General features: G+C 43.1%; 2 protein-coding genes and 1 long non-coding RNA gene across 5 annotated transcripts in view; 1 reads left to right on the plus strand and 2 right to left on the minus strand.

Annotated features, from left to right (window-relative positions):
- LOC108135920 (disheveled-associated activator of morphogenesis 1) overlaps positions 1–11,282 on the minus strand; it is a 30,222-nt gene extending 18,940 nt beyond the window's left edge. The window contains exon 1 of one of the 2 annotated variants that reach the window (XM_017256864.2): positions 11,203–11,282. Coding sequence is in view for 1 of the 2 variants with exons in the window: in XM_017256862.2 (XP_017112351.1) it covers positions 2,720–2,767 (48 nt within the window). In the remaining variant the exon portion in view is untranslated. Of the gene's footprint in view, positions 1–2,719; positions 3,126–11,202 lie in introns of those variants that run through there. The other variant, XM_017256862.2, reaches the window with a different exon arrangement.
- A 5,516-nt stretch (positions 11,283–16,798) lies between these two features.
- LOC121467945 lies at positions 16,799–18,391 on the minus strand. The gene is made up of 4 exons (XR_005977964.1): positions 18,156–18,391; positions 17,609–17,689; positions 17,359–17,558; positions 16,799–17,297 (listed from the first exon to the last, which is right to left on the minus strand). It is a non-coding gene; the product is annotated as an uncharacterized LOC121467945 (long non-coding RNA).
- An 838-nt stretch (positions 18,392–19,229) lies between these two features.
- Positions 19,230–26,585, plus strand: LOC108135932. Of its 2 annotated transcripts, XM_017256879.1 has the most exons (8): positions 19,230–19,344; positions 19,416–19,566; positions 19,621–21,681; positions 21,977–22,106; positions 22,162–22,292; positions 22,350–24,120; positions 24,184–24,392; positions 24,456–26,585. In XM_017256879.1, the coding sequence occupies exons 2-8, from the start codon at positions 19,429–19,431 to the stop codon at positions 26,391–26,393; spliced, it is 6,378 nt and encodes a 2,125-aa protein (XP_017112368.1). In that variant the 5' UTR covers positions 19,230–19,344; positions 19,416–19,428; the 3' UTR covers positions 26,394–26,585. The 2 variants fall into 2 exon arrangements, with proteins under 2 accessions (XP_017112368.1, XP_017112369.1); XM_017256880.2 differs by lacking the exon at positions 19,230–19,344 and having other exon boundaries at positions 19,358–19,566.
- Positions 26,586–26,692: the final 107 nt, after the last annotated feature.

Consider the following 26,692-nt stretch of genomic DNA (forward strand, 5'->3'; position numbering starts at 1 on the left):
TGAATTAATAATATCATCTGCGAGTGTAAAAATATACTTTTAGTCAGTGAGTCACTGTTAAACCATGTAGCTACAAATTGAAAGTATATCATATTAATAGAAGCTAATTGGAGGTGAGCAGGTATGAAGCCATCGCTTGATATAATTTACTTATCCGTCCACTTGGCAATGTGGGCCAAGCACTAGCACTCCAATGGTCGTGAGAATCAAGTTCGTCTGCTGGAATCCCTCCTGGCTGACTACTCCCCGTAACGCCCCGCAAGACCTCATAACACTCCGTGGGCTGGGCCAATGCCAGTCTGGCAGGCCTAGAATCCGCCAGCGCCTTACGTCATAAATAAATCCACCACCGGCCAGATGAAAATGGACGAACCAGTTCGAGATCGAGTTTGGTGGTACTTACAGTCAGAAGCAGATGCAGATTATGCAACCTGCTCAGCCGAATTCTAGCGCAGATTGCGGTAGTTCACGTCACAACGGAACTTGCCGTTAATTTTGGCCAGTCAGCTGTGATATTCCCCTCCGATGGCAAATTATGAAGGTGGAGTTGCCTGCCATTTCATGTTTCATGTGTTACAGGCTATTGTCCCCCTCCGATTTCCCGAATCTCCTCCCGAGGGCCCAGAATGCCGTAGGCCAAGCCCGCAGAATGTCAAGTGAGCGAAAGTTGTCAGGGAATAAAAACTGCTGGCAATAATGGAGCTCAACATCTTTGAGAAACTGCGACGTAGAAGGGGACTAGCAGAAATAGAGCGTATGACAGGTAACATTATGACATTTCCCATTAAGCCAAAAGGTGTTGTGTCATTTGAGTTGGTGTAAAATATGCGATACATGCCATTGATATTCAGCATTACTTGTTCAGTATTTGTTCTAGTAATAATATTATTCCATAAATGTAAGGAATATAATAATGTTATATAAATTATATATTCGGTCTCTTTTTCCTTTATCTATGGAACAATGAAGTTACGTCGATTTTTTTTAAAATTATTTTTCTGTTGTTTTTATGGGAGATAATCATAGTCATTTATAGTCATCTACCTTTAATAGAAATACGACTTTTAGAAGAGTTTCTAACAGACAGCTTAAAAACAGAGATACGATACTGACATGGCAAGATCAAATTGTCTGGTAATGCTGATCAACAATATAATAAAGTAGTCTGATTCAAATTACAAAAAATATGTATAAAACAAGGGCTAAGTTTTCTGCATCACAGGCCATCCGAACACTAATTAATGGGTTTAGTAGGAAGAACTAGGTCAAAATAACTAAGTGCGCTAGTTTCAGAGCCTGTTAATCGAGATGTTATCGAATAATCGTTTTACTTAGAAAACACTTGCCTCGAATTGCACCTAAACAAGCAGTCGAATCCAAACCAGGAGCTGCATTTACCGCAATCGAAGCTAGTTAACAAAACCACTAAAATGGTTATAGTGGCGTGTGGGAAGAGGAGGGGGTTTTAAGTTGTGAGTTTTGAGACGGAGAGTCACGGCAGATTGCTCAACTCTCACCCCGCGCTTTTACCGCCAAATGGCGGACGCCTGCCTCATCAGCATTACTATAATCGCACAAAAAGGCAACCAAAAATTATTAGAAATTAATTATTGTTGCACAAATGCCCGACGCTGTGCTGCATCGCACTTTCAATAATTTGCTGCACCGAACGTCGGTCACTTGTTTGATTTTCGTTTGATTTCTGCTTTTTGTTTGTTATGCGGTGTGCAGCATTTCGTCAGCTCGTTCCATTGAAGCTCAGTGAGGCGCACTCGATCAGGGGGCGAAGTAAGCAGGGCGGCGGTATGGCGGCCAATGGGCACTTAATTTCGCTGGGGCGCATTTCACTTTCATTTCTCCACAATCAAAATGCGTCGAGTACTCGTACTCGTACCCGTACCCGTTCCCGTCCCCGTACCCGGGCATCCGAGTATCGGCGAATGGATGGAACAACTGGGAAAACTGAGGCGCAAAAATTTCAATTTCATTTTATTTATAAGCGGTCAGGCGACACTTTTGAATGCAAATGACGCTATATTGTTGGTCAGGTGAGAGATGACTCTCGCTGTCTCTTTTCGCCTGACCCCTTTCTAATACCCCTCTCTATGTTTCACAAATGGAAAACAACAGGAGTGCAGAGATGGGTGAAGAATTAGGAAAGTAGGGAAAGAAAAAGGTTCGAGGGAATGTCCCTTAAAAGAAAAGGTGTTACAAAAATGAAGTCTTTAACTTGGCTTATATTGATTGCACTATTTTAAAAATAAATATGGTTTTATTTAAGTTTCCACCAATTAAGAGATTATTCGCTATTTAGTATGAAAACAAAAGTGCATAACGTAAGTCTTGTTTACTTGAAGAGGATAAATAATACAATAAAAAAAAGTAACAACCAAAATAACATTTCATTAAAACATGATACACAATTAGCTATGGAGATAGTTTGAAATACAGTTGCTCTGCATAAACTTCAGCAAAGTATACAAGGTAATAAAAAATGCGTCGAATTTTTAACTTAAAATTTTCAGCTAAACCATTTTAATAATTATGCAAAGAACCAATTTCGGATATAAGTTTAAATCTATTTCTTTACAAAAGCAAAAATTTCATTTTGTTTTCGCAAACTTACCAAACTCCAGTGGATCACGACCCAGAGACACACATAAACCCACATATGTAAGCCCACAGAAACCCACAGCCTAGACAGTCCCTTGAAACTCACCGTGTTGATCTTCTCCATTAGAACGCTCATTTGGTTCTTGGCAGACATTGTGACGCACTGCTTGTGAGGCAGCTTTTCAGCACTAGAATCCGAAATGGAGAACTACGACTGTGGAAGTGTTTTCTCCTGCAGATTTGGATGCAGAAACAATCCACACATCACGCACTGCACATTGCCAATTCACATGCGACAAAAAATTGATACAAAAAAAAATGTATTTAAATAGGTGTTCCGAACGACGTTGACTGCGCTTAAAAGACACACGCGCACGCGTATTTCCAATTTTCGATTTTGATCAGTTTGACTTTTATAGTCTTTAGTCTTTTGCTTAGTTTCTTGGCTTTTACTGCCGGTGGGAAGTCACTCGCGTGCGTTCTTTTCGACGGCTGGCAGCGCATTGAACGCTCGCCGCTCAAGACGTGCCCACGGCAGCGGCGACTTGGCCAAAAGCAGCAGAAACAGCAGCAGCAGCAGCACACGAGGAAACCGTCGTAAGCCGAAGAAGTTGGCCAAGACTGAGTGGCAGCGACAGGTGCCAAAAGAGAGCGCGAGAGCGAGCGCGAAACCGGCTGACGGCAAGAAGCGGGATTTGAGCCCCATCTGACGCCACTGGGTCCCAGTCCCCCCTACGCCTTGGCACGCGGATCGGGGCCGCCTTGTGGGTGGTGGGTAGGTGGTGAGTAGTGCATTGGGTAGTGCATTCCAGGCGGACTTATGAAAACAAGGGCAGAAGTCAAGTGCCCGGGCAAAAACAACAGTGCTGTGTCACTTGATCTTTAAAAGGGGAGTTAGTGGTGTGAACATGAAGTATTAACCGATAGGGCAATTCTGTGTAAAGTCGGAGTGCCCTAGAGAAAAAATAATTGCTAAAAAGAAAAATCTAGAAGCAAATAATATAGTTCTGTTACCAAACTATAAAAGTATCAAACTAAATTACCCTTGCAGTTACGCTATAAATAAATGCCAGCGTGCACTGCGCAAACGTATTGCCTATAACTGTACGTATAGATATATGGCAGCAATAGGATTTAGTCAACTCAAGAAATGGATCCCAAATGGGTTCCCATATAAGGCAAAAAACAGCGAGACATTCGCATAATTCTTAAAAAACGTAGCTAATCTCACCCAATCGTTCCTATCGCACTTATAAGATATGGGCGAGTGATCGGCAAGATTTTTTAGCATGATGAAAAATTTGTGCGAAGGTTGTGTATAATTGTATTAATTTTAATTTACAAGAAAATGTTTTAAAAATATGTTTTTGAGGCGGCAAAGTCAACAATGTTATTCTTAGCCAAAGAAATGTCGAAATGAAAATAGTAGCACTTAAGGGTTCCGGTAATCAGTAGCCCATTGTAAAAGAGTTGGTAAGCCTGGCCCACGAAACAATCACCCAAACGAACTGGCAAAAATAATCGAACAACTAATTAGCTCTGACAAATCAGACATAATAAACACACAATTGCAAGTCTGTACAATAGGTTATTCAGAAACATGCACATAGCATTTGTACCAGTAACTTTGGCAGTTATAGGCTCAAAGCCAGAGTCGAACTCAAAGTCAAAAACAATTTAAGGTCGTCACAAATAAACTTGTTTTTCCCTCTCTTTTGTTTCTTTTTTGCAAGTGTCATGCAAAAAATCAAATATCATGGCAACACCGCTGTGTAAAATCCCCCCTCCTCTTGCCGATTCCCATCAACGATTCTCTTCTCATTTTATGTAACGGTCCTTGTTAGAGCCAACGTTGTTGTTTTTGTACAACAAATCATTGGCCAAATACCGACTATTGACAGTCATTCAATTTAGCGCCGACAGATTGTGGTTGCCAACCGTTCTTCATCTTCTTTTTCGCTGTTTTTTTTTTATGCTTTTGATACTCTGCGCTTTTCATCGGAGAGGTTCAACTTTGAGAAGGGTGTATAGAGGTGTATATTCGCTCAAAAATTTTAACTCACCTGTTAATTGTCTTCGTTCTTGGGCATGGTCTTTGGCTGTAAGAAGAAGAGGGCGGTAAAGAGGCAAATTAGTTCAAATCCGTCTTAGTCATGGGTTCTCAGAATCTCCGCATTGATTGTTGCAATCTACCCTAACCGACCCTACCCGACTATTCCATGACCAAATTCCATTCGCAGGGCTCTGCCTTTTTATGTGTGTTGTGCCAACTCATCCCGCTGCAGGCCAAGAGCGAAAGCCAACACGCTTCGATCGCAATTACTTGACCATTATGCGGCCAGGCATAATATCCCACTCGCAGCTTTTTATGAAAACGTGAGCATAGGGCTGCAGCCATCACTCAGAGAACCCATTTAATTTCCCCGACCAAGTCCGCACATAATCAGATTTGTTTTGCCCCTTCTCTAGGCACTCCCTTTGCTCATTTCCATTCCCAGCTAATCGCAGGTGCTCTCACCTCACCTAGTTTCTCCCGCTCGGAGATCTTGTGAAATCTGATTTATGCCTCCTCCATGTTAATCCAAAACTCTGAAAAAAAGTGCAGAGGCTTCGTCCCAAATGGTGGTTGAAAGTGAAACTTTGTCAACGACTTCTTCAATTTATTTCTTGTTTATTTTTTCGGCCGTTTAATACTAAAAGCGTTTTCATTTTCACTAGAAAGCAAAAAAAAATACAAACGTTTAGGTCCTCTTGTTATTCTGGCCGGGCAAATTGCAGTGAAATGGAGAAATAAACAAACAATTTGTTCGAGCTCGCACCTGACTTGACTTTTGAGTGAGTCAAAAACTCTTCGCCCTGTTCTTTTTCCTTGGCTCCGCTTAAACCATCACTGAATCGTAAATGGGTGAGGCAAGTGGAGGGATGAAGGGTGACAGCACCTGATGGATTTCGGTTAGTCTTTAAGCCAATGCTTGAAGTTCCTAGGAGCAACACAAAAGACTTAGGCAACGTACTTGAGAAAAGGATATGGAAAATACAATTGCCTAAAACGTTAGTGTTTATTAACACCTTATAAAACCTAGTTGTTTTATTTTTCTTTTAAATTTTACAAGAGTCTTTGAGAAATGTTGTTGTTCATTAACACTTTAAGAAAATCTCAAGTCTTTATATTTCTTAAATATAACAATATAAAAATCAAATACCGATTGTATGTAGAGTATATTTTGCCATTAAAAAGAGATGGGAATATCTTTTGATTGGCAGATCATCCGCTCGTACATCCGTCAATTGGCCCGACTCTTTCCGGATTACGGCTTACGATTTACGACTTGCCGCTCTTGGCTTTAGGCCGGCTACTTCTTTGGCCAAAAGGGGCTCAGGAGCAGAGGGGTGAGGCTTTGTGGGGCGGGAAGTTGTCGAGAGACTGACAAATTGATATGCACATTCGGTTGACATTAGCATATGTAGCGTATGCCTTAATTAACTATTCCGCTCAGCTAATATCGGTTTCACCCACCCCAAAAAGGGGCGCTTGGGGGGGACCTAGTGGTAAATTGTGGATTGTAGATGACTTGACGGACGAGTATTTCAAAATTTTGAAGAAAGTCTCGCCAACGTTTCCCATATGAAAGTTTTGCTCTGTGCCGGGTTGAATGACTCAGAAATCAAAATAAAAATTAAATTTGTGTTTTATTGTTTTCATCGTTTGCCAATAAACATTTTAGGGGCGCAACTCAAGTGAATAGGTAAAAGTTTCCTAGTTGACATCATCGGCCACTCGGATTGCTGAAATTTACACCTGGCTTTTTAATTCGCCATCAAGTGTGCAATTAAAAATAAATAAATGCTAAGACCCTTAACTGCTTTGAAAGCACTAAAGGGCAGCCGAAACCGTCATTAATGAGTCGTAAATAAGTCGGCCAGAGTGCAGTAGAATTATCCAGTCGAAAAGGCAATATTGAGACGCCTAACCCTTTGCCATTTCCCTACAAACTTAACTTAAGTTCACAATCAGACACTCCGTTTTCGGCCCCTGCCCGTTCTACTTGTATAGTACTTTTGTTGTTTTTTTATTGGTTTTAATTGTTTATTCCTCAAAAGAAAAACCGCAGCGAACCACGATTTCAATGTAACAGAGGCAGGAGAAAAATATAAGATAAATACTGTGCTGCGGTCTTAAAAATATATTTATGTGTACAGACCCGAGGCAAACGCCAAGATGCGGGAATCCGACTGCGGATTTTCATTTCATTGCTGCTGTTGTTGTAAATGGAGATTGCGTTAAAAAACGTGAGTGCGTGAAATGTCTACAACAAAGTCGATCATAGCAGTTGTTGGCTTTTTGGGTAATCAATTAAGTTGTTTTGCAGTTGCTATCGGTGTAATTGTTGTTGTTACTGTTGAGTTGATAGCTGTTTTTGGGGCCATCGAAATGTGTCAATGCGGGATGAGCATTCCAGGTGGGAAAAAAAAAGTTTCAGATTGTTTTTATTGGTGCTTCAATGCCAGCGCTCTAATCGAGATTGATATCGCTGGGCGGGACCAGTCAACCTCATGGCATTTGACCAAAATGAACAGATGTTTAACAGAATGGCTTAAGTTCAAAAGGTATTTCCCCAACAAATCTTTCCTAAGTACAGCTTATTTTATTGGGGATCGCTAGCAACCTCTCGCTCTCTCTAATCCCAGGATTCTTACATTATTCATCCGCACCGTAAGACCCACAAACTTAACTATTACCTTATTTCGCTTTAATAAAAATTAACAGAGTTCGGGTCAGAAACAAAACCTTCCTCACCAAAATCAAAGCAGCGATCAAACTTCCATTCAATTTCTTTTTGAACTTCCATATATTGGTCACAGTTTACGTAATTCCAGCGACACAAAGGTAGATGAGGGATTCCATTGTTTTTCTGCCAGAAAATTAGAAGGAAGTCAGGGAAAAAGAAGAGGGGGCACAAATACAAAATTAAAAATCAAACGCTTTCGATTTCTATTTGAATATGTAAATCGACGAAAGACCAGCAGCAGCCAAGCAAGCCATTGGAGATGCCTTCGCATCTTAACCTGTTTCAATCCCATCCGCCGCAGACTAAAAAGAAATTCCCATCAATTAATTTTCTTCTTCTTTTACCTCTATTTTGGTTCGGTGCTTTTTAAGATGCTGTTAGTTGTTTCAAAGGAATGGACAACGATTTTTGCACACACCACAGTGCAATAAAATTTAAATCATAATAAAGTTTAGCTGGTCGTAAATAACGTTCAAAGGCGTCCGAAAATCACAGCCAAAATGCCCGACAACAACAAACAATATTTTTGAATTTTTTCCAAATGTATAATAGACGAGAATGTAAGCTAATTCGGCGTCTAGTTGCAGTTTTAAAACCCTTCCGAAAATTGAATAGAGTGTGCACTGCGCATATTCACAAATGACAGCTATAAAATATATATTTAAGTCAAGGATTGGATTAAAACTATGTATGCCATAACTTACGGGACAACTATAGGATACAGTCATTCTTTACTGCGTTACAAACTTCTGACCAAAATTAAAATACCCTCTGAAATGTTATAAAAGTAAATCAGGGTGCTTGTGTGGTTTATAATTTTAATAGTGTTTGTTATTATTTTGTATACATTCCAATGTACACTTACTTTATTAGTTTGCTGCAATTTTAAAAAATATATTTCCAAAAGAAATATTTTTTTCGCACTGTTTTGGTAGAAACCTATTTATTGCTCAATACTCACACCCTTCTTTTAAAAATACACATTAAATAAATAAGTTTTGATTTGAAACTGATAAAAGTAGTTGTAATAAATTTCATCTGGAAGCAGAGAAAGCAAGTATAACGCCGTTTCGAAGGCAGACATCTATAACAGGTCTTACAATTATTCCCATTCCCAAAATTTCATACCCAGAAACTTCTCACAATAAAAAAGTCATAGAGAAGCGTAAAATTACGACGAAGATCCCGCTGCAAGCGGATTTTTGTTATTTGTCTACGTGCTGAGCTTGCATTTCCCATAGCTCACCGTCTCCCCGCCTTTGCCGCCTTTTGTCCTCAGTGTTATTTCTGCTTTCTAAGCAGAAGATTGACTTATCGAAAATGGCAGGGAACGGACTGTGGCTACAAATCAAATGGTTTTAGATCTTTAACTCGTTGTGTCCAAGTTTAATGGTAATGTGCCATTGCAGAGAGTCTTCCCTTGATTCTCCCCGCCGCTTTTTACCTGGGCTTTCACCTGCAGGTTACAAATGGCAGTAGACATCACGTACGAGTCTATATGGAACGCCCGCCACACCCAGCCTTGACCTACAGCACTGGTTTGGTCTTGGGCTGGCTGGCACTCAGATTCGGATTTTTACATGGACTAGGTTTGGTGTAAGGTGGAAGGGGCACCTGGCGATGACGGGCTTTGCTTGCTTTGCAGCGCTACCTGCATTCGGTAAAAACATTAGGCAGGCTGACAAAAAAAGCTTTCTAACTAGTGCTGAGGTGATCAAATATACCAATGCAAAACCGGCCCAAATTGATCTCCGAATTTAATCAGAAACAAAATCAATACGATGCTTATTAGCGTCCATAGTCGAAAAAGAGGTCTTATCCCAGATGACTGCAATTAAGCTGCTGGCCAAACACCCACGATCCTGCCCTTCTCTCAAAAAAAATCTCTGCCAACGCACGCACCTAATTAAAAAAATCATTTTGACTTAGCCAACAATCAACGCAAACGGTAAACAAAGAAATATTTGCTTTAAATATTTATGAAAAATATTTTTGAGCGTTGGTGTCACCCCTTCCGCTGCGGGGGCGTGTCCAGAGGGGCAGGAAGCGCTACTTAAGAAGCTTTTATTGGAGCATAATCGTTTCATATATTGAAAGAAGCAAACCAAATTCTAGTTTCTGCTTGTATTTTTAGTTGGGCTGCTAATTGATTTCAAAATATTTAAACAAAAATTAAAAGTTATAGATAACAATATACGTTGAGTATTGAAAATTAATGGATATTAATATTTGACAAAATCCTACTATCAGTAATTCTTTACCAAATTGCTATAAATAATTTGACCAAGTCCAATTTTAAACAGCTTACAGTGGCTAACGCTATTAAACGTCGGAATCACTCACATTTCGAAAAGCCACTTGGAGTTCCACGATCTTTCCCAATAGTTGTTCAAAATTTGAGGCCAGAACGGTAGATCGCTAAAGAGGATTATCCAGTAATCTGCAGCGGACCGTGTCCAGCAACTGTTGACACATTTCCGACCTATTCCGGCGACTGTGGAGTTTCTCCATTCGACTCACTGCTCCCTGACTTCTTGTTAGCTGCACATTTGCAAACGACTGCTGCTGCAACAGTTGCATCTTTGGCAGGGGGCAACATTTTTGCCTTGTTGGTAATTTGGAAAAGACGGGAGCGAGAACGTGTTTTTTGGGCAAATTTAGCCAGTTAGCCAGAGAAGTCGGGAAGCCGAGGAAACGGGTTACGCAAAGCTGGCAAACAAGCGAATGTGTGGCAACGACTTCGCGGTGGCTTCGTTGAACTTTGCATTGGAACAGATTGCACCACATCGAGTGCGGCTCCGACTCCTAATGCTCAGGTATCCTCAGGTCCCTTTTCCTCAACCTAATTTTTTGGACAAATTAAGAGCGGATTTGCTAGCAAAATTTGGGGAGTAATAAAATCAGTAATCATTTTCTCAACTTATATACAAACAATATACGTTTTAAAATATAAACGGTTTTATCGAAACGAGAGCATTGTGGGTGCTCAGTTAAAAATGTTAATGCTTAACTATGAAATATAATTAAAAGTTTTTAAATATAAATTAAAATATATAATATAAAACAGAATAAAAAAGAAAGCAGCCCACAAATTCCGCGAATGATCATTGCCTTTAGAAAACCCGAGAATTACCTTTACTAACATGCATACGCTTATGAATCGATCAATAAAATCACCCTCAAGAGTTTTGGGCTTCAAAGTTAAGTTTTATTTGCATACTTTGTGGCAGACAATGAAAATGGTTCATCACAGGTTAAGTAGAAAATCCGAACAATGCGAACTTGAAACGAAGGCGGGAAAACATGTGGGCTCCAGGTTCCCAAGCACACTTCATCAGCTTGAAACTTGTTAAGCTTCATGGGCTCCCCTTTCTTATGTTTGTATGTACTCCTTTTTTTTGCTCGCCTACCAGTTATTAATATGAATGGAAAAGAGGTAGTAAAATCTTCCAAAAGGTTGCTTTGCTTCTGTCTCTACACAGGCGAAAAAATATGGAGAAACCAAATACAAATATTGTGAGCAAGCAGTAACAATAATAATAATAATAATGCATACAAATTTTGATTTTTTAGGTGTATTTTTTCTAGAGGTCCTCAAAATTACACAAGCAAATTAGCAGGAACCGCAAATACTAAAATCCTACACCCTTTGCTAACAAACCAGGGCCTTAGGCGGAATGCAAAGGACATTGCCATTGTCACCTTCAACACTGGGCCATCTATGCTGAGTTTCCCCTGTTGACACTCCCTTCCATCTTTCTCCTTCTTATATTTTTCAGTTTAAGGCGGATCAACTTACCTTTGTTGTGGTTCTCAGTCGCCCAATGGAAGTATCTACTGGTTCCCGGTAACTTTGGCATGCAATGTGGTAGGAAAGGTTTTTAACTGCAAGTAGAAAACGGAGAATATTTAAATAATAAGAAGGATCACAGAGTACAAAGTAAAATCAAATAAAATAATATCGCAAAAGTAAGTGCTGGTAAAATTGCATCTTTGCAAATTGCAAACCCAAATATATAATCGCTATCATTAAAAACCAAGAAAAACAGCTTAATAACATTAACTGAAAGCCAAAGACATGGTCACGAAATTTGTAGAACTCTAGCCAAAACTATACTCAGAAATTTTGAAATTTTATCCGAAGTGTTATAGAAAATATATTGATTTACAGCACTTAAGGCATACTTTCGGGCATCCACTAAACTGCAGTTAACATTTCTCTGGCACTTATCTCTCCATCTGTTTCTAAGCGAAACAAAGCACTCATTCGAGTCTCAATCAATTCCGCTTTGAGTCGACGACGGCCTGATTCTCCGGCTTGCTCTCGCAGGGAAAGTGCCCCAGACAGAATTGTAAGTGTAAACAAAACACCCGGCCAAACAAAGCAATCATAAAAAAACTGCGCAGCCCAGCAGCAGATAATAATGAACATCTAGTTCAATCAGTGGCAAATCAATTCGGAGTTAGCATACCCGAACTGTTGTTGCCGTCCAAACTCTATAACTTAAGCCTCTTATGCTAAACAAATTATGGTGATTAAGAGTTTTTCATTTTAAAAATAAAAAATCGAATCATTTGCTTCATATTTCCTTAAAACGATTGAACTCCTTCATATTTAAAAGTAAAGTATTTAGGATACAGATAATACATTTTTCAAAGTGTACTTTTTAAATCTTTCTAATAAGGCATATTTTATTTAACTCAAAAATAGTGGCTATCAAATAGTTATTTTTATGAGAATTTAAAAATATATTTTAAATATTTGCTTTGGCTTAACAAATAGTGGTTAAACTTCAAATATAAATAAGGTATATAAGGTAAACATTATATTTGAACATTAGTAAATTTGATCTAGGGATGCTCCCCTGTTTCGTGAGCTGCAATGTTGTCAAAACAGATGCATTCAGTTTCCTTCAGACTGCAGACATTGACCCTGACGACCCGCATCTGCCCATATGCCTTGCGCACCTATCTCTACATCCCGTTCCCATCCCCCTTAACAGCTCGAAACGGGAGGGCACCAATGCAGTTGAGGGTGGTTTTTACAAAGGTCATTGGGCTTGTTCAGACGCCAGTTCAGGCGGAGTTCGGTGCAGCATTCTCTTGGAATTTTCGCTACTCAGTGTCAGTGACGCACCCTCTACCTCCTCCATCCCCCTCTTCCGGCTTCTAGCGCAGCTTTAAGGCCAACACTAAAGAAAAACAAACAGAGCCAGAGGTGGGAACAAAAAAGCTGCAGCGAATGGCATGCAAAACACAAACGCAAATCGCGAACCAAAATGTGAAAATAAGTTGTTCACATTCTTGCTTGCTGGCTGCTAAACATTTGCCTACGATAAGATTGCGCCTTTTTCCCCTTTTTCGCTTCCACTCCACTCCACTCCTAACTCTTCCTCTTTCTCTCACTTAAGACAAGTGAGCAAATATTTGCGGATCCGAGAAAATTCTCCAGGTAACTCTAAACCCAAAAGTGCAGGTCTGGTTGACCTTTCTGCATCCTTCTTGCCGAAATGTCAAAAATATAAATTATAAATACACATGTAAATTTAAATGCAGATTATTGTAGCATAAAACAAGGAAAAGGCAATCTTCGGCAAGCCGAATTTAATATATACTTGCCGGTTTTACAAACATTAATTATTCAACCGACTATATTTTGATTTTAATGCGTATATGTTAACAACAATGAAGCTATGACAATTATTCGACAATTAATCGGATCTAAGAGAAAATTGTAGCATCATACAAATGACAAAGAAATGAGCAAGAATTAAAATCCTAAATTCAAATACTAATTAACAGATGATTAATTTATAATAAAATAATAGGACATGCAATAAAACAGATATATATTAATCAAGTGACGATTAAAAATGACAATTTAAAGGTCTTTAGAAGCTGTTTAGATAGCTGAAATAATTGAAGCTCTTTTGTTAACAATCGATTCTTCGTTATCAATTGTTGTAAACTAACCAGACTGGCGCTTCAATTATTTCAATCAATCACACGCAACCAATCCTATCCAAAAACAAACACAAATGTTCGGTTGCCTAGAAATGGTTGCGCCAACCATATTCAGATGGTTGCATGTCAGGGAACAAGTTCACGTAGAAAAGATCAGGGCAGGCAAGAGATGAACCAGAAGTTAGGAAGAGAGTCGTTTTCTTTCCTTACACAGACAAATAATTCCTGATAAAGTTATGTATTTATACAATTATAATAAAAGTAATTAATATATTCTTCTATGTATTATCGATTACTTTTGTAAGGAAAAGTATCCTCTTAGTATTTTCCATCAGTATGTCTTGAATATATATAAGTCTTTAATTAAATAAATATATTTACTATACACTGCCACCCATAATTGTCCTCTTTTTTCCAGTGAAAAATCCATTCAATTTCAATTGCTAACAGAAGTGGAACTTAAAGACTGGGTAGATCCATTTGGATCTTTTGAGCACTTTCTTGGTACTTGGTCTTTCAACGCCAGTCGCAGAATCCAAAAGAATCCAAAAAAGAGCGTGACTGCCTGGCTCTCTTCTATTTTTAGCCATTGTTCGATCCTCGTCTGCTAATAGATCGCGGCAATAATTTAATGGACATCCTACCGCACTCACCGGTTGCACTCTGCTTTCAAAGGGGGATTATTCGTCTCTTGATTTTCTCCGTCGTGATGCCTTTAAGTCATGCGAGAATCGAGACCATCATCTACGCCTTATAGGGACGGTGCTACTAACGCCACCACCCACCTCCCGCGACCGTTCTCCAACCCACATATGGAGGCCTGGCCATGACTTGGATTTATATTTAGTTCGCTTCCTGCTTCTGCCACTCGAGATGGGAAAACATGGAAATGAAAATGGATCGGGAGGGGGACTATTAATGAGAAGACCACATGGAGCAGGGAAATGTTTGTTGAATGTTGCTGAACTCGTATTGATTGCACTCTAGTATCTCGTGATCTTCCTGGTCGAACTAAACTCAGTGAGAGAAACAACATTTTGAAGTCCGGAACACTTCTCGACTTTCAAATCATACTTTGAGGCCTTATTTGTAATATCATCTTCCAGCGCTGCATATACCAAAATTAGTCAACGGCATCTTAAGTGTTTGGCTTTCTTATCGTTTTCTATGCCGCTCGGCATAAAATAAGATTTTGAACTTAACTTACAAAAATACTCTTGGAAGAGTTCTTTTAATAATTGGTTTTGAAAAAACTTGTAAGTTTATTTTAGTCGTGTATTATTTATTTGTACCCTTGCAGAGGGTATTTAATAGAAAACGAAAAATAGTAAGTAATCAGAATAGAACAAAAAAGCAAACTTCCACAAGACGATGTTTAAATAGCCTTTTTTATTAGGTAAGAGTAAATTAATCTTCTTTTCTGGATCTCAAGTGTACATTACATAGATAAGCCTGAAATGAAGCTGCTCTACAAAGTGTAGAAAGTGAAAAGTAGTTTCAACGAACCGCACAAACCACAAAACAGGAGAAGCTTCCAGAGAAGGGAGAGCCTAAAGTTCCGGGTCTGAGAGAAAAGTGCGCAATTAATCAAATCAGTTTTGCCTAGTTCCAACTGCTGGGCAATTTGAAAACAACACTAATTGAGACAACTGCGGCGAATTGTCGAGTTTTTTATTCTGCATAGCTACACGTGTGACTGGTAGTCCGGGCTATTCTTTCGTTATAGGGCTTCTTTCCGATTCAATTGGACAGAGGAAGATATAAAGAGAACGGGAGTGAATTTTGCATCTGAACTTTTGTAACCTGCGGGGCGATTGAAAAGTTTTAATAGTTAAGAGCAGTAAAAGGGTATGGTCGAAATTAATATCCATGTGGATATTTGAAATGATCTCAGGCTGATCTTACACTTCACACTAAATTTGCATAAATTTTAATTGATCCGGGGTCTAGTACGTGTTAAATCAATCTATAGTATATCTGGCTCGTGTAACACAGCGAAAAAATTAATGTCATCACTCGCGTTTCTCAGTTCAGTTTTATCTAGCGGCGATTGATTAAATGAAGTGTTCCAATTCCGATTCCACTTCTTTATTAACAGTTTTATGAGTCCTCACGCAGTCCTCTGCCACTCCACCTCCGTCGACATCCAATTTGTGCTCCCAATTGTTTCCCCATTGAAAGCGTTTTAGTTTATCGCCATGAAATTATATCGCAGATTTTGCAGATTTCGACCAATAAACTTTATGGACCGCGGCAGCAGCGGCTGTTGCTATTGGGTCTTCCCAGTGTTTTCCGAAACCGTTAGAGTTGGAAGATCTAAGCGGAGTTTAATTGACGTCGCCAAGCTATTAATGCTAATTTGAACCGATTTGGTTCAAGATGTTTAAAGAACCTTGGTGAAGAAATGAAATACAATAGCAAGCCGAGCACAAAGAGAAACCGATCGAGAAGAATCGGTTTTACGCATATTCGGGGCAGGCGAACCAAGAATCAAGCAACCGAAACTCTGAAATTAATTATTCTGCCGCCTGTTCAGATCTTGGTGCCCATTCAAGCACTTCTTACTTTTGCCAAGGTAAGCTTAAAATTAAAAAGAATTAAGGCGAAACGTGGGATGTATGCTACATGACTCCTCCGGCTTAAAATCTGATTTCGCAATTCTCCGCAGTGCGACTTGGGAATGTTTTCGTGTGTTTCAACAAACTCATAAACAAACACCTAAAAAGGGCAGTCTCATACCTCTCGTCTTTCAAAACAAAAAAACTCCAATGAATAAGAAACAAAACAAAACAAAACAACGGATAAAGTGCGATAACTTAGCGTCAACTTCGATTTTCGACTATGGCTTTGCTTCCTTTGAGGCGGACTTTCTGTTCCTGCCCGAAAACAGTGGTATTCACCAGAGCGTATCGCCACGCGCGTGGTGAGGATGATGACAAGGAAAACGAGAAGGACGCAGTGGACTTTTTTGCACTGTCGCATCCCAAAGAAGGGCAGCAGGCAACTGCCTTAATTTTTGGGTAGGCGGTTGCCAGCTGGCAAAAACAGAAGGCGAAATGCAAAGATGGTTTCGGTTTCAAAGGTTCCTGAATCCTCTACTGAAAAAGTGTAATGTTTAGTTTAATACACTTACAAATCTTCTACTGTCTATTTCCATTTTAACAAGGTAGTAAAAGCTTCACAAATAATCAAAAATCTAAAATTTCTTTAAAATGTTTAATATTATTAATAATGGCGCATTACGATTTATGATAATGGCTAATAAATTGCTTACTGTAAACATAAGATTAAAGAAATAGCCAAATTTGATTTGATTGATTGATTGATTTGAAATAATTTAAGTGTGAAAAGAAATAGAAAAATCTTTAAAGAGCAATTTAAAAACGCATTTAAGAAAAATAAAAAACCTTATTACTAGATATATCTTACAGACTTTATCTTATCTTGGGTTATCTATTATTTAAATTTATAGCGACAGATCTAGAAAGATAAATGCTGGGGATATTAATGATGCAGATTAAAGTCCTGAGTTCATTGCCAAGATCGTTAGCCAAGCCTTTTCTTATTCTCCTTCTCCTCCTTCTTTTCCGCCTGCGCTTAAGCTTATCCTCATTTTTGAAGCCGGCATGAGAATTGATTGTTGTTGCTGTGTGAGCTCATCGTTAAAGTCACTGGCCACGCCCCAAAGTGACGGCATAGGCGCCAAAAGGAGTTGGAGTCGCTCCTCTCTCTCTCTCTATCTCTCTCCCTCGCTGTCTTGCACATTTAATGCCTACTCCAGAGAGATATGTATCTCAAGGACGCACTCAAAAGAGGCACGAGTGGGCGGTTGGGAGGGGATGTACAGGGACGTTTGCACGGGGTCATGGCCGTGAGTCACGCTTATAGCCGTTCGCAAAAACGTGAGTTAAAAATTTCGTAAGCCCAACTCTAGAAAAAATTCACTTTAGTGGGCAAAGGAAGCAATTCAAATATTTATAACAAAACAAACCAATCTTTAAGGGTGACGAAGAATGGGTGGGAGGAGGAGTCCAGATTGTGCAATATGAAGACAGTTCGTTCTCTTTCTTTACGGCTTAGGTAGATTTGGTTTTGCTGTTTTTAATCGCGACTTTAATTTGGTCTCCGTTCAGCCGTAGGCGTGTCGTATTGTTGTAGATGTAGTTGTTTGAGGTGGTTGTTGTATGGCCACTACCGGAGGTTTATTAGGCTTTTTAAAGTAATTAAACACGCTAGCTTACCTCACGAAAATTTGTAGATAATTTTACAGCATTAATGCAGCTGCGTTTTTGTGGTAGTATTTGTTGTTGCTTTAGGAACAACTAACAGGGAAGAAAAAGCGGGGGAGTGAAAGAGAAAGCAATAGCAGCCGGCTGCTGCACACACACACACACACACACACACACACACACACAATATTACGCACAGGGAAATGTTATTGATTTTTCACACTCATACATTAACGGTAAACAGGAGCTGTGCGGAGATAATGGCGAAATCAGAGCGTAGGGAAAAATATTGGCAATTTGCAACACAAAGTAAACAAAATATGTGCATATTTTGCACCCCCGCTAAAACGGGACTCACTAGAGGGCTTTATTTTTTTCTCTTTTTCTCACGCAACTCCTCTCTGCTCCTTTTATTTGTAACCGGAGATTAATTAATGTACGCCTTCAAAAAACAAGGCCGTTCACTATGACAAAAAGAAATTCACAAAACTATTTGCAAACTGGCAAATCATTTGCTGTGGGGCAGAAGGTGCGACTACCGTTATCCCCAGGGACTTACTTTTTTCCGGCGTGCCATTACTTTTGGCAGGAGCCTTGTTTTAGCGCAACTAACTAACCTTAACTAATCCGACTAGTTTTGGGTCTGCAGTTCGCGAACTTCGCCATATATTTGCACTCGCGCAAACGTTTTTAACTTTTCGAACTTTTCACTGCGAATTCAAAATACGAATGAGCGCAAAGCGAACAGTGATAACCCGAATTTGATAAAGACATTAGAGGTGGAAAAAGATCGATGCCAATACGATGACATCGATGTTTTCAGAACATCGGTCTTATCGATGTTTGGCGGCGCAACATCGATGTTTTTCCGTTTCTACTCTGCTTTCCCACAGAAATGTTAGAAAAACGATGACCTAACATAGAAATGTTTGATTAAGACCAGGCGAATAACTGTTGACAAAAACCAATAGTTATGTTAAAAGTTGAAAAACTAACAAAAGTTCTTGAAATCATTAAAATTATGATTTACTTGTGTATATGTTTATAAACATTGAAGTTATGATGATTTACAGCTCAATTATTCGATACTTCTTAGGGCAGCAATATAATATCGTTTTTCGATTTTAATAGAATTAAGAGCGTAATTCTTAACTGTAAAATTATAAAATCATTAATTATATTGTCGAAGAACTAAAAAAAATATTATAAATCAGCAAAGTTATAATTTTTTTTATTAATTTTTGCGATTGTTCCTTTGGGAGCTACATGCTATAATCGTAATGTACTACCTGCAATAGAAAGACAACTTTTGGGAATGTTTCATGCAGATAGCTTTAAAACTGAGAGACCAGTTTGCGTAGAAACGGACGGACGGACTGATCGACTCTCCTAGTGATACTGATCAGGAATATATATACTTTATAGGGTCGGAACTTCTGACTGAAATTACACTACCCTCTGCAAGGGTTAATATATGTTAATTAAACAGAATGGGTAAAACACTAACAGAAATGCTAAAAACAACAACTTTAAAGTTTTGTTATGTTAAAATGTTAAAAAAACTAACAGAAATGTTACAGGTAACATTTTGCTACCAGAAATGCTAGAAATCTAACAGAGATGTACAGAAATACTTACGACCACAACGCAGTGTTGACGAATACCAATAATCCACAAATCTTGCAACACTGCAAAGTGCCTGTCCGAGCTAAGTCGATTTGGCGGTCTGGCAGCTACGTTTCGAAACGGTAAATGGTTTAAAGTTTTTTTGCCTCACGTGTTCGTCTTATTCGTGGTTTTTGTTTGTTAATTAATTAAGTTTCTGGCGCACAATGCTGCTGTTGCACTTGCTGCTCTGGCCAGCACTAATAGCCAGTGTCCCCTCGCCGCCCTCCGCCTCCCAAAAAGCGGAGGTGGCCAAACTGCGCGACGAACTGGAGAAAGCTCTGGAGGAAGACGGTGGAGCACCCGTAGGTAGATTCCGTTTTAGGCCACTTTCAATTGACTATCCCAGTATATTTTAGCCGGGTGTGGTGGTGGCACCTGGCTGGACTCAGCAGGCTGGTCGACCGCTCCCCGGTAAGGCCTCCAAAGTGGTGGTGGACCACTCGTCGCTGGACAGTGCCGCCGCCATTCGCCAGGAGATTCAGCAGGCGGTAGCTCGCCAGGGACAAAACCCGGAGGTACAGCAGCTGGAGGCGCTGCTGAAGGCCAGGGGAAGCACCAAGGAGACCCCGGTTCAGGTGGGCAGCAGTCCCCGTGAGGAGCTGCTGGGGGCAGCAGGAGAAGATCGCCAGGAACTGGGAGCCAATCTGGTGGATTCGCGCTCGGCATCGCAGAGCATCGATCTGGAGCAACTGCAGCGCTTGGAGCTCTCCAAGAGGCGGACCCGCGACATGCTCACCTTGGGTCGCATAGAGGAGCTGCTGAACTTCAGCCTGCCCGCGGGTGTGAATCACTGGCTGACCCTGCAGGCTAATGGAAGCGTCTATCTGGTGGGCCAGCAGATGGATGGCTTCCTGGTGCTGACTGGCGAGTTCAACCCTTTGCAGACCTTTGCCCATCCCTCTCCCGTGGCTGATTTTCTTGGACTGGATCGCTGGAACAGCCGGAATCATGTGCAGGAGGGACTGCTGGTGGTTGCTTCCCAGGATCAGCTCATCTGGCTGCGCTTGGAACCCAGTCTGGGACTGAAGGCCTTCTGGCACTGGTCACTGGGCTTTGCTCTGAACAAGATAAGCGCCTTCAGCCTGGAAGGACGGGATTTCCTGGCCCTCGTCGGAAACCACACGCTCAGCATTTACTCCTATGACCTGGAGGTGGAGGAGTTCTGGATTGTACAGCGCCTGCAGCTGACGGAGACGATCTCCGACTTGGCCATTCTCGATACAGGCAGGGAACTTCTCCTGGCTGTGGGTCAGTGGGATGAGGCCTTAATATACACGTGGAGCTCCAAGGGGGAGCCGCTGCAGCTGCGCCAGCGAATTGGGGCACCCGAAGTGACCGCCATTACTGCCTTTCAAATGGGCGGTCGGAGCTATCTGGCTCTGGGTGGGATACTGCCCCAGATTCTGGTATATATGCAGGGCAAATTTATACCCCGCACCATACTCGGACAGAACTTTGGCCTTGTAGAGCACTTCCTGCCCGTCCCCGTTCGCAGCTATCGCGATGACCTGCTCCTGCTCGTCCAGCACCGAGTTGTCTTCGACCCCCACTTCCTGCTCGTCCTGGAGGTTCTGGTGTGGAACGGGGATGCCTTCGAGGCGGGCTTACCACCACCTTGTGGTGTGACCAACACCTATGGCGCTGGCTGCATGCTAGATCAGGAACAGGAAACTGGCATCCAAGGAGCGACCCTGCTTCGTCAACTGGATCAGCCGCCTTTGGTGTTGGTGCCCAGGAAGCAGGCTCCTTCGGGCCTCTTTCGCCTGGAAGCACAACTTCTGGCGAGGAATTCGGAGACACACGACCTGCAGGAGATCAGCCAGTTCATGCAGGAGTGGGTGCACGAGGAGGAGGAGCTAATTCAACTAGTTGGGGAGCTCTTGATTGAAGATGACCAAGACAGCAAGCACTACGAAGCGGTATCCACTCCTTTGGTGGTCAGCGAGGGCGGAACCATCGAGGAACTCTTTGTGAACAAGATCCGCTGGACGGGTGCAGATGCTGTCCTGAATATGCATGATATGCTGGAGCAGATTCGCCTGTTGGACCAAGACCTCAGTCCCAAACGATCGAAGCGCCACCCCGAGGCGCTCTTCAATTTTCACTACGAGCAATTGGAGGTGGATGCCATTGAATCTGCGGAGCTCGTCCTAGATCGACTTAACCATGTGCCTTTCTATATCCAAAACGCATCCCTGGAGCTGCCGCTGCGAACCCTGAATGTGCAGCAATTGGAACTGTTGAAATCTTCTAAGGAGGAGCCTGTTTCAGTCATGGGCACAGAATCCCACGAGGCTCTGGAGCTAGCTGGGGACTTTGACTGCATCTTTATTAATGGAATTGAGTGGGACAAACTGCTTCAAGAACTGGTGTGGCGGCATCGGCCCCTAAAGATCTCTCAGTTAAACGTAGAAGGAGTAAGTTAAACTGGTACCTTGGAAAATTGTTTTTGCATAACTTTTTCAGGTTTTTATAAGGATAATATTTGTCAAACTAATATCTTACGCGATGATGTTTGAATTTGAAACTCCAAATTTTTTTATAACAACATTTTTTTATTTTCAAAGCACCACAAACATTCAATTATTAACGCTATGACATTCAAACTCATCTTTGCCCAAATGGCATATACTTGAACAAAAATGAAATCTCTGAAAGTATTAACGTAATCAATTTGAAACGTTTATGGTAAACCCATGTAATCCCCTACAGCCAGTCATCTTTGAGGATGCACTGTATGTGAACTCTCTCAACGACCTGAGCTTCCCAGGAGACTTTCTCTGGTCGCAGGAAAATGAAACAAGTGTTGTCCAGGCGCCCAAGGAGTTTACGCAAACGCTCTGTAAGTAGTTTAGCTTTTCAAACGACATTTTTTGTAATTAACAAATGTTCAATAGCTACCAATGTCGTGGACACTTCAGGGACCATTAACGGAGTGAATCTTCAGGATGTCATCACCCTCAGAGATTCGCATGACTGGCCGGGGTGGGTCACCTTCTCTCACCTGGAGGTTTCTGAAGAATTGGAGGTGAATAAATTGGCAGCACCCAGTCGATGGTCATTAATAATCCCTTGCGTATCCTAGATTAACGGCAGTGCCCAGGGACGCCTGTTCGAGGAGGCGCCTTTAAATCCCACTCTGCTGGAGTCGCGTATTATCCATTCCGACTGCCATTTCGACCAGCTTTTTGTGAAAGGACCTGTACGCATGCTTGGAAATCTGGATAACGACAGCTTTGACTCCCTCCTGGACGATCTTGTCCAGCGTGCGCCCGACTCCGGCCAGGAACTGCTAATAGGTGGAGGCAAGCGACTGGACCAGCTGCTTATGCCAGTGGATGCCCATGTGGCAGACAATCAGCTGAGTGGGATTCCCCTCACTGACTTTGTGACTAAGCATACGCCGCAAACTCTTCGAAATCTCACTCAGCTAGGAGGATATGTTTACTTCCACCAGCTGCAGATTGGTAAAGGCTTCTCCTACGATGGAGTTCGCCTGCACGAGCTCCTTTCCAATAGTCTGCGACTCGATGGGTCACCTCCTCTGATATTCCCTCTCACGCGTTTTCGGTTTGTTGGGTCTCCTCCCGAACTCGTCCGTCTGCTGGTGGGCCACAGTTTGAACCAGCGGCCGCTGTCCAGTGACTACCACCTGCTCCACGAACCGCTTTATCTGAACAGAGTCCACTTCAGTCGCCTGGAGGCAGAGCAGGCTGAAGTGACTCATGATGTGACTGGTAGCGGACTCCTCAACGGACAGAGCCTGGGGAATCTTCTCCAGAAGCAACCTCGCACGTGGTCTGGCGGAGTCCACGTTCAGGAGTTAATCCTCCCCCAGGGAGTGCAAGCGAATCAACTGCAGGGCATAAAGGCGAACCTTTTCCTCGATTTCCTTCAGCAGCTGGACGAGCTGCCACTGCTGATTCTCCAGGGTCGGCTACAGGTTGAGCGCATCGCCGTCAGCGGATCCGTGCAAGTGGCGGGAGCCTTGAACAGGAGAGATTTAAATGAAATTCAACGGCAGGTGGTGTGGTTGGATAAACCCAACGAACTAAGGACGCGTTGGATCCTGCGAGAGTCTCCCCAGTTCCAGGGAAACCTGCAACTCCTAGGCAGTTTCAACGAACGCCTGTTCCCGGAATTGCTAGACGACATCGTGCTGCGCTCCGAGGGGCAAGAGGTGCTAATCGAGGGCACCAAAAGCTTCTTGGCTCCCGTACACGCGGAGGAACTCCATTTGGCTGCTGTGAATGGGATTCCCTTCGATCGTCTGGCCAACAAAGTGAATCCGCTAGACCTCACTCGAAATGTCCGTGTTCAGGGACGTCTCTTTGTGGAGGATCTAAGGCTAAATGGTCAACTGAACGGGGACACAGATTCGCCCGCTCAACTAGAACGACTGCTCCGCTGGGATCCGACATCGCGAACCTTCGTTCAGCGGGGAGCCGTTGAACTTCTACGCAAGGAGCTGGATCACCTAGTGGTGCGGGGCCACCTCGGGAACCGCTCCCGGGAGTCCCTCCCGGAACTCTTCGATCAGCTGATCTTCAAGCAGCAGCCCGGGTATCGTCTGCAAGGCCACAAGACTTTTACGGGCCGTGTTCGCATCGAACATGGGGCATACATCAATGTCATTAACGGCCTGAATCTGGAGCAGCTCCTGCGAGACCTAGTCTTTGTTGACTCGCAGGAGGAGGTTATACTGAAGACACCTGTTCGCTTTGCGGCTGCCGTTAAGATGGCGCACCTGCAGGCCGAGCGCCTTGTGCTCTCGGGGGAGCTGCTCAATGGATGCAATGTGAGCCAGTGGCTTCGCGACACAATTCGTGTGGATAACGACTTTAAAGCGCCCAAAGGTAAGTATACGCTTTTAAGCAATCTCAATTGGTAATGGGGCTTAACTTAAATATATTGTTCAGTCGCCTTCTCGCAAGGATCACTGGACGGGAATTCCCTTGACGTGGAGGAGCTTAACCAAGTGGATCTGTCGCAGGTGGTCACCCGACACACGGAGCAACACCTAGGAGATTCCCTAAAGGCCCAAGAGCTTTTCCTAGATGGGCAGCTGGTGGTGCGGGGCAGTGTCAATGGTCGAAATTTATCCGAAGAGTATGCGAACACTTTAATGGTGCGTTGACTATTGGCAGACCCACTCGAAATAAGCGTGAATCCTAAATACTTTTGTCCGCAGGTGAATCCTCATAAGAAGCAGCGCGTGGAGACGCCCCTTTTTATGTCTGGCATTAATGTCGTCGGATCCCTGAAGGTAACCTCTCCCGTCAAAGGTCTAAACCTGAGCGATGTGGCCCTTTTGGCAGAAGATCCCGTGCGCCTGCAGTCGCCGCTGTATCTGCACACCCTCAATGCGCCCTTTTTGCGAGCCGATCAGAACCTGAACGGATTTGATTTCAAGGATTGGCACGAACGAAGCTTATGGGCGCTGGGCAGGGAGCAGCAGGAGATCACCGGTAACTGGCGCGTTAAGAAGCTCCGGGTAAAACAGGCAGATGAGCTGCGCCCGCGTCGGCAGACTGCTGAGGAGAGCTACCGGGAGTTGTGCGAACGATTGGCCAGGATTCTCCTGCCCTACCAAGTTCAGAAGCTGCGAAATAGTTTCTCTCTAAGGCAGGAGCAGGATCAGGCGGATGTGCGTCGGGTCTTCGCCTTGGAGGCAGAAGGAGGCACCAGTTATCTGCTGATAAACGAGCACGGCTGCTGGACGCGCATCCATCGCTGGAATGGAACTGCGTTCGACCGATCCGGAGCCTTTCAGAGCGGACCTGTAGACGAGGTGGCTGCCTTGAGAGTGGGAAACAAAAGCTCAGGCCAGGAGTTCGCCTTCATGACTAGCTACGAGATGCCGGAGGATGAGCACGAGTCCAGCTGGAATTGCAGCGGAATGAAGCCCAATCTCTTGAGCTGGCAGATTGGCCAAAGAAAGGATACCAAGCAGATGGATATACCAGCGGACACCTTGAGGAATCTCAAGGAGCACCACGAAAAGCTCAAAAATCGGCCATTTGCGAACCCCAGTTACCAGCAGGGTATCAAATATCTTAAGAGCCCAACCATCGCATCCCAGCTGGGCTCAAAATGGCAAGAGGAGAAACAGAAACTGGATGCCTCGGAGCTGGCCAGGATTCGTAGACGCCTACTGGAAACCTTGGAGTTTCGGCTGCAGGCGGAGGTGAACATCACCCAGCTGAGTATTCCGGAGAGCGATCTATTTGACGAGCACTTGGTGGAGGATTTCCTGGAGCTAATGCGGCAGTTGCGAGTCCTGCGGCCCCGCCTGGAGACGGACACTCTTCCGCTGCCGGACACTCCGGCCAGAGTTCTGGCCGCACGGAGTGCCCAGCTCATCTGGCCCGTGCTGCAGCAGTTGCGGGGGCTTTCGAATGGCAGCGGCTCTGGGCACCAGGAGGAAGCTCTCGAGCAAACGCTGCTGGATGTGCTGGGGTTGGCCAACAATGGAAATGGCTCTGGAGCTGATGAGAAGCTGCATGCTGTGATTCAAAGATTGAGATCACTGAAGGATGAGCTCTATAAGCATGTTGAGGTGGGCCACGAAGAACCTGCAGCCTTGTCTTCGGACAGAGAAGAGCAGTTCCTGCCACTTCCAAACGTGGACATGCGGCCCCTTAGAACCCTCCGCCTGCACGTAGGTCCCACAAACCGGCCCCGGCTCCTCTACGCCCGGCTGACCGTGCTCACACCCACGGATGGCCCGCCTCCCACCACACCCTCGACTGCCCCAGCCGCCACCATCCAGCTGCACCATGCGAACGGGTCGCTCTTTCAGTCGCTAGCCGCAGAGCGTGGAGCTGGCCATCTGACCACCTTGCGCGTGCGGGATGAGACGCTGCTGGCCTTTGTGGAGGGCTGCTGCTGGGTGCGGGTGCTCCTCTACCGTGGAGTGCAGGGTTTCGTGGACTTTGCCCGTTTTCGCGCTCCCCACATCGCCGGTGGGCATCAAGACGGAGAGGTGCTGCAATTGCTGTCCCTCCGCTTGCCCCTCAATCGGCCACCTGGAGCCAAGTACCTATTGGCCGTGGTCCAGGCCCGAGGCGTCACGTTCTACGAACTGGTAATAGCCGGACTACTTGAACCGTGGCTTAAGTGCACATAACTGAAAATCTTTCGGAGGCCCGCCGGAATTCAATTTGTAATTGTATTCCTCTGTTTAGTGTGTTTCGAAATGGCTTTTTTGAAATCTCTCTCCTTTGTTAAATCTCTCATTATTATACTTGTTCTTCTAGATGTTAATGAAATGTTGGATTGTTATTAATGTTATTAAAGCTATAATAATGTTTACCAAAAAGTGCTTAGGCTTAGAGTTATGACCATTTGGGTTTTCTGTTATCACTTATGTGTACCTCAACAAGAAAATAGGATTTTTAAAAACTCCTTTTTGGGCGAGTTAAGAAC

This window comes from Drosophila elegans, unplaced genomic scaffold (assembly GCF_018152505.1).
Source record: "Drosophila elegans isolate 14027-0461.03 unplaced genomic scaffold, ASM1815250v1 contig_149, whole genome shotgun sequence".
Classification (NCBI taxonomy): domain Eukaryota; kingdom Metazoa; phylum Arthropoda; class Insecta; order Diptera; family Drosophilidae; genus Drosophila; species Drosophila elegans.

What these genes read in the sequence shown, in the direction of transcription:
- LOC108135932 (XM_017256879.1), top strand. Translation starts at nt 19,429, where the DNA reads ATGCTGCTGTTGCACTTGCTGCTCTGGCCAGCACTAATAGCCAGTGTC. An exon ending in CTCAGTTAAACGTAGAAGGA is followed by an intron (nt 21,682 to 21,976) that starts GTAAGTTAAACT and finishes AATCCCCTACAG; the next exon opens with CCAGTCATCTTTGAGGATGC. An exon ending in AGGTTTCTGAAGAATTGGAG is followed by an intron (nt 22,293 to 22,349) that starts GTGAATAAATTG and finishes TGCGTATCCTAG; the next exon opens with ATTAACGGCAGTGCCCAGGG.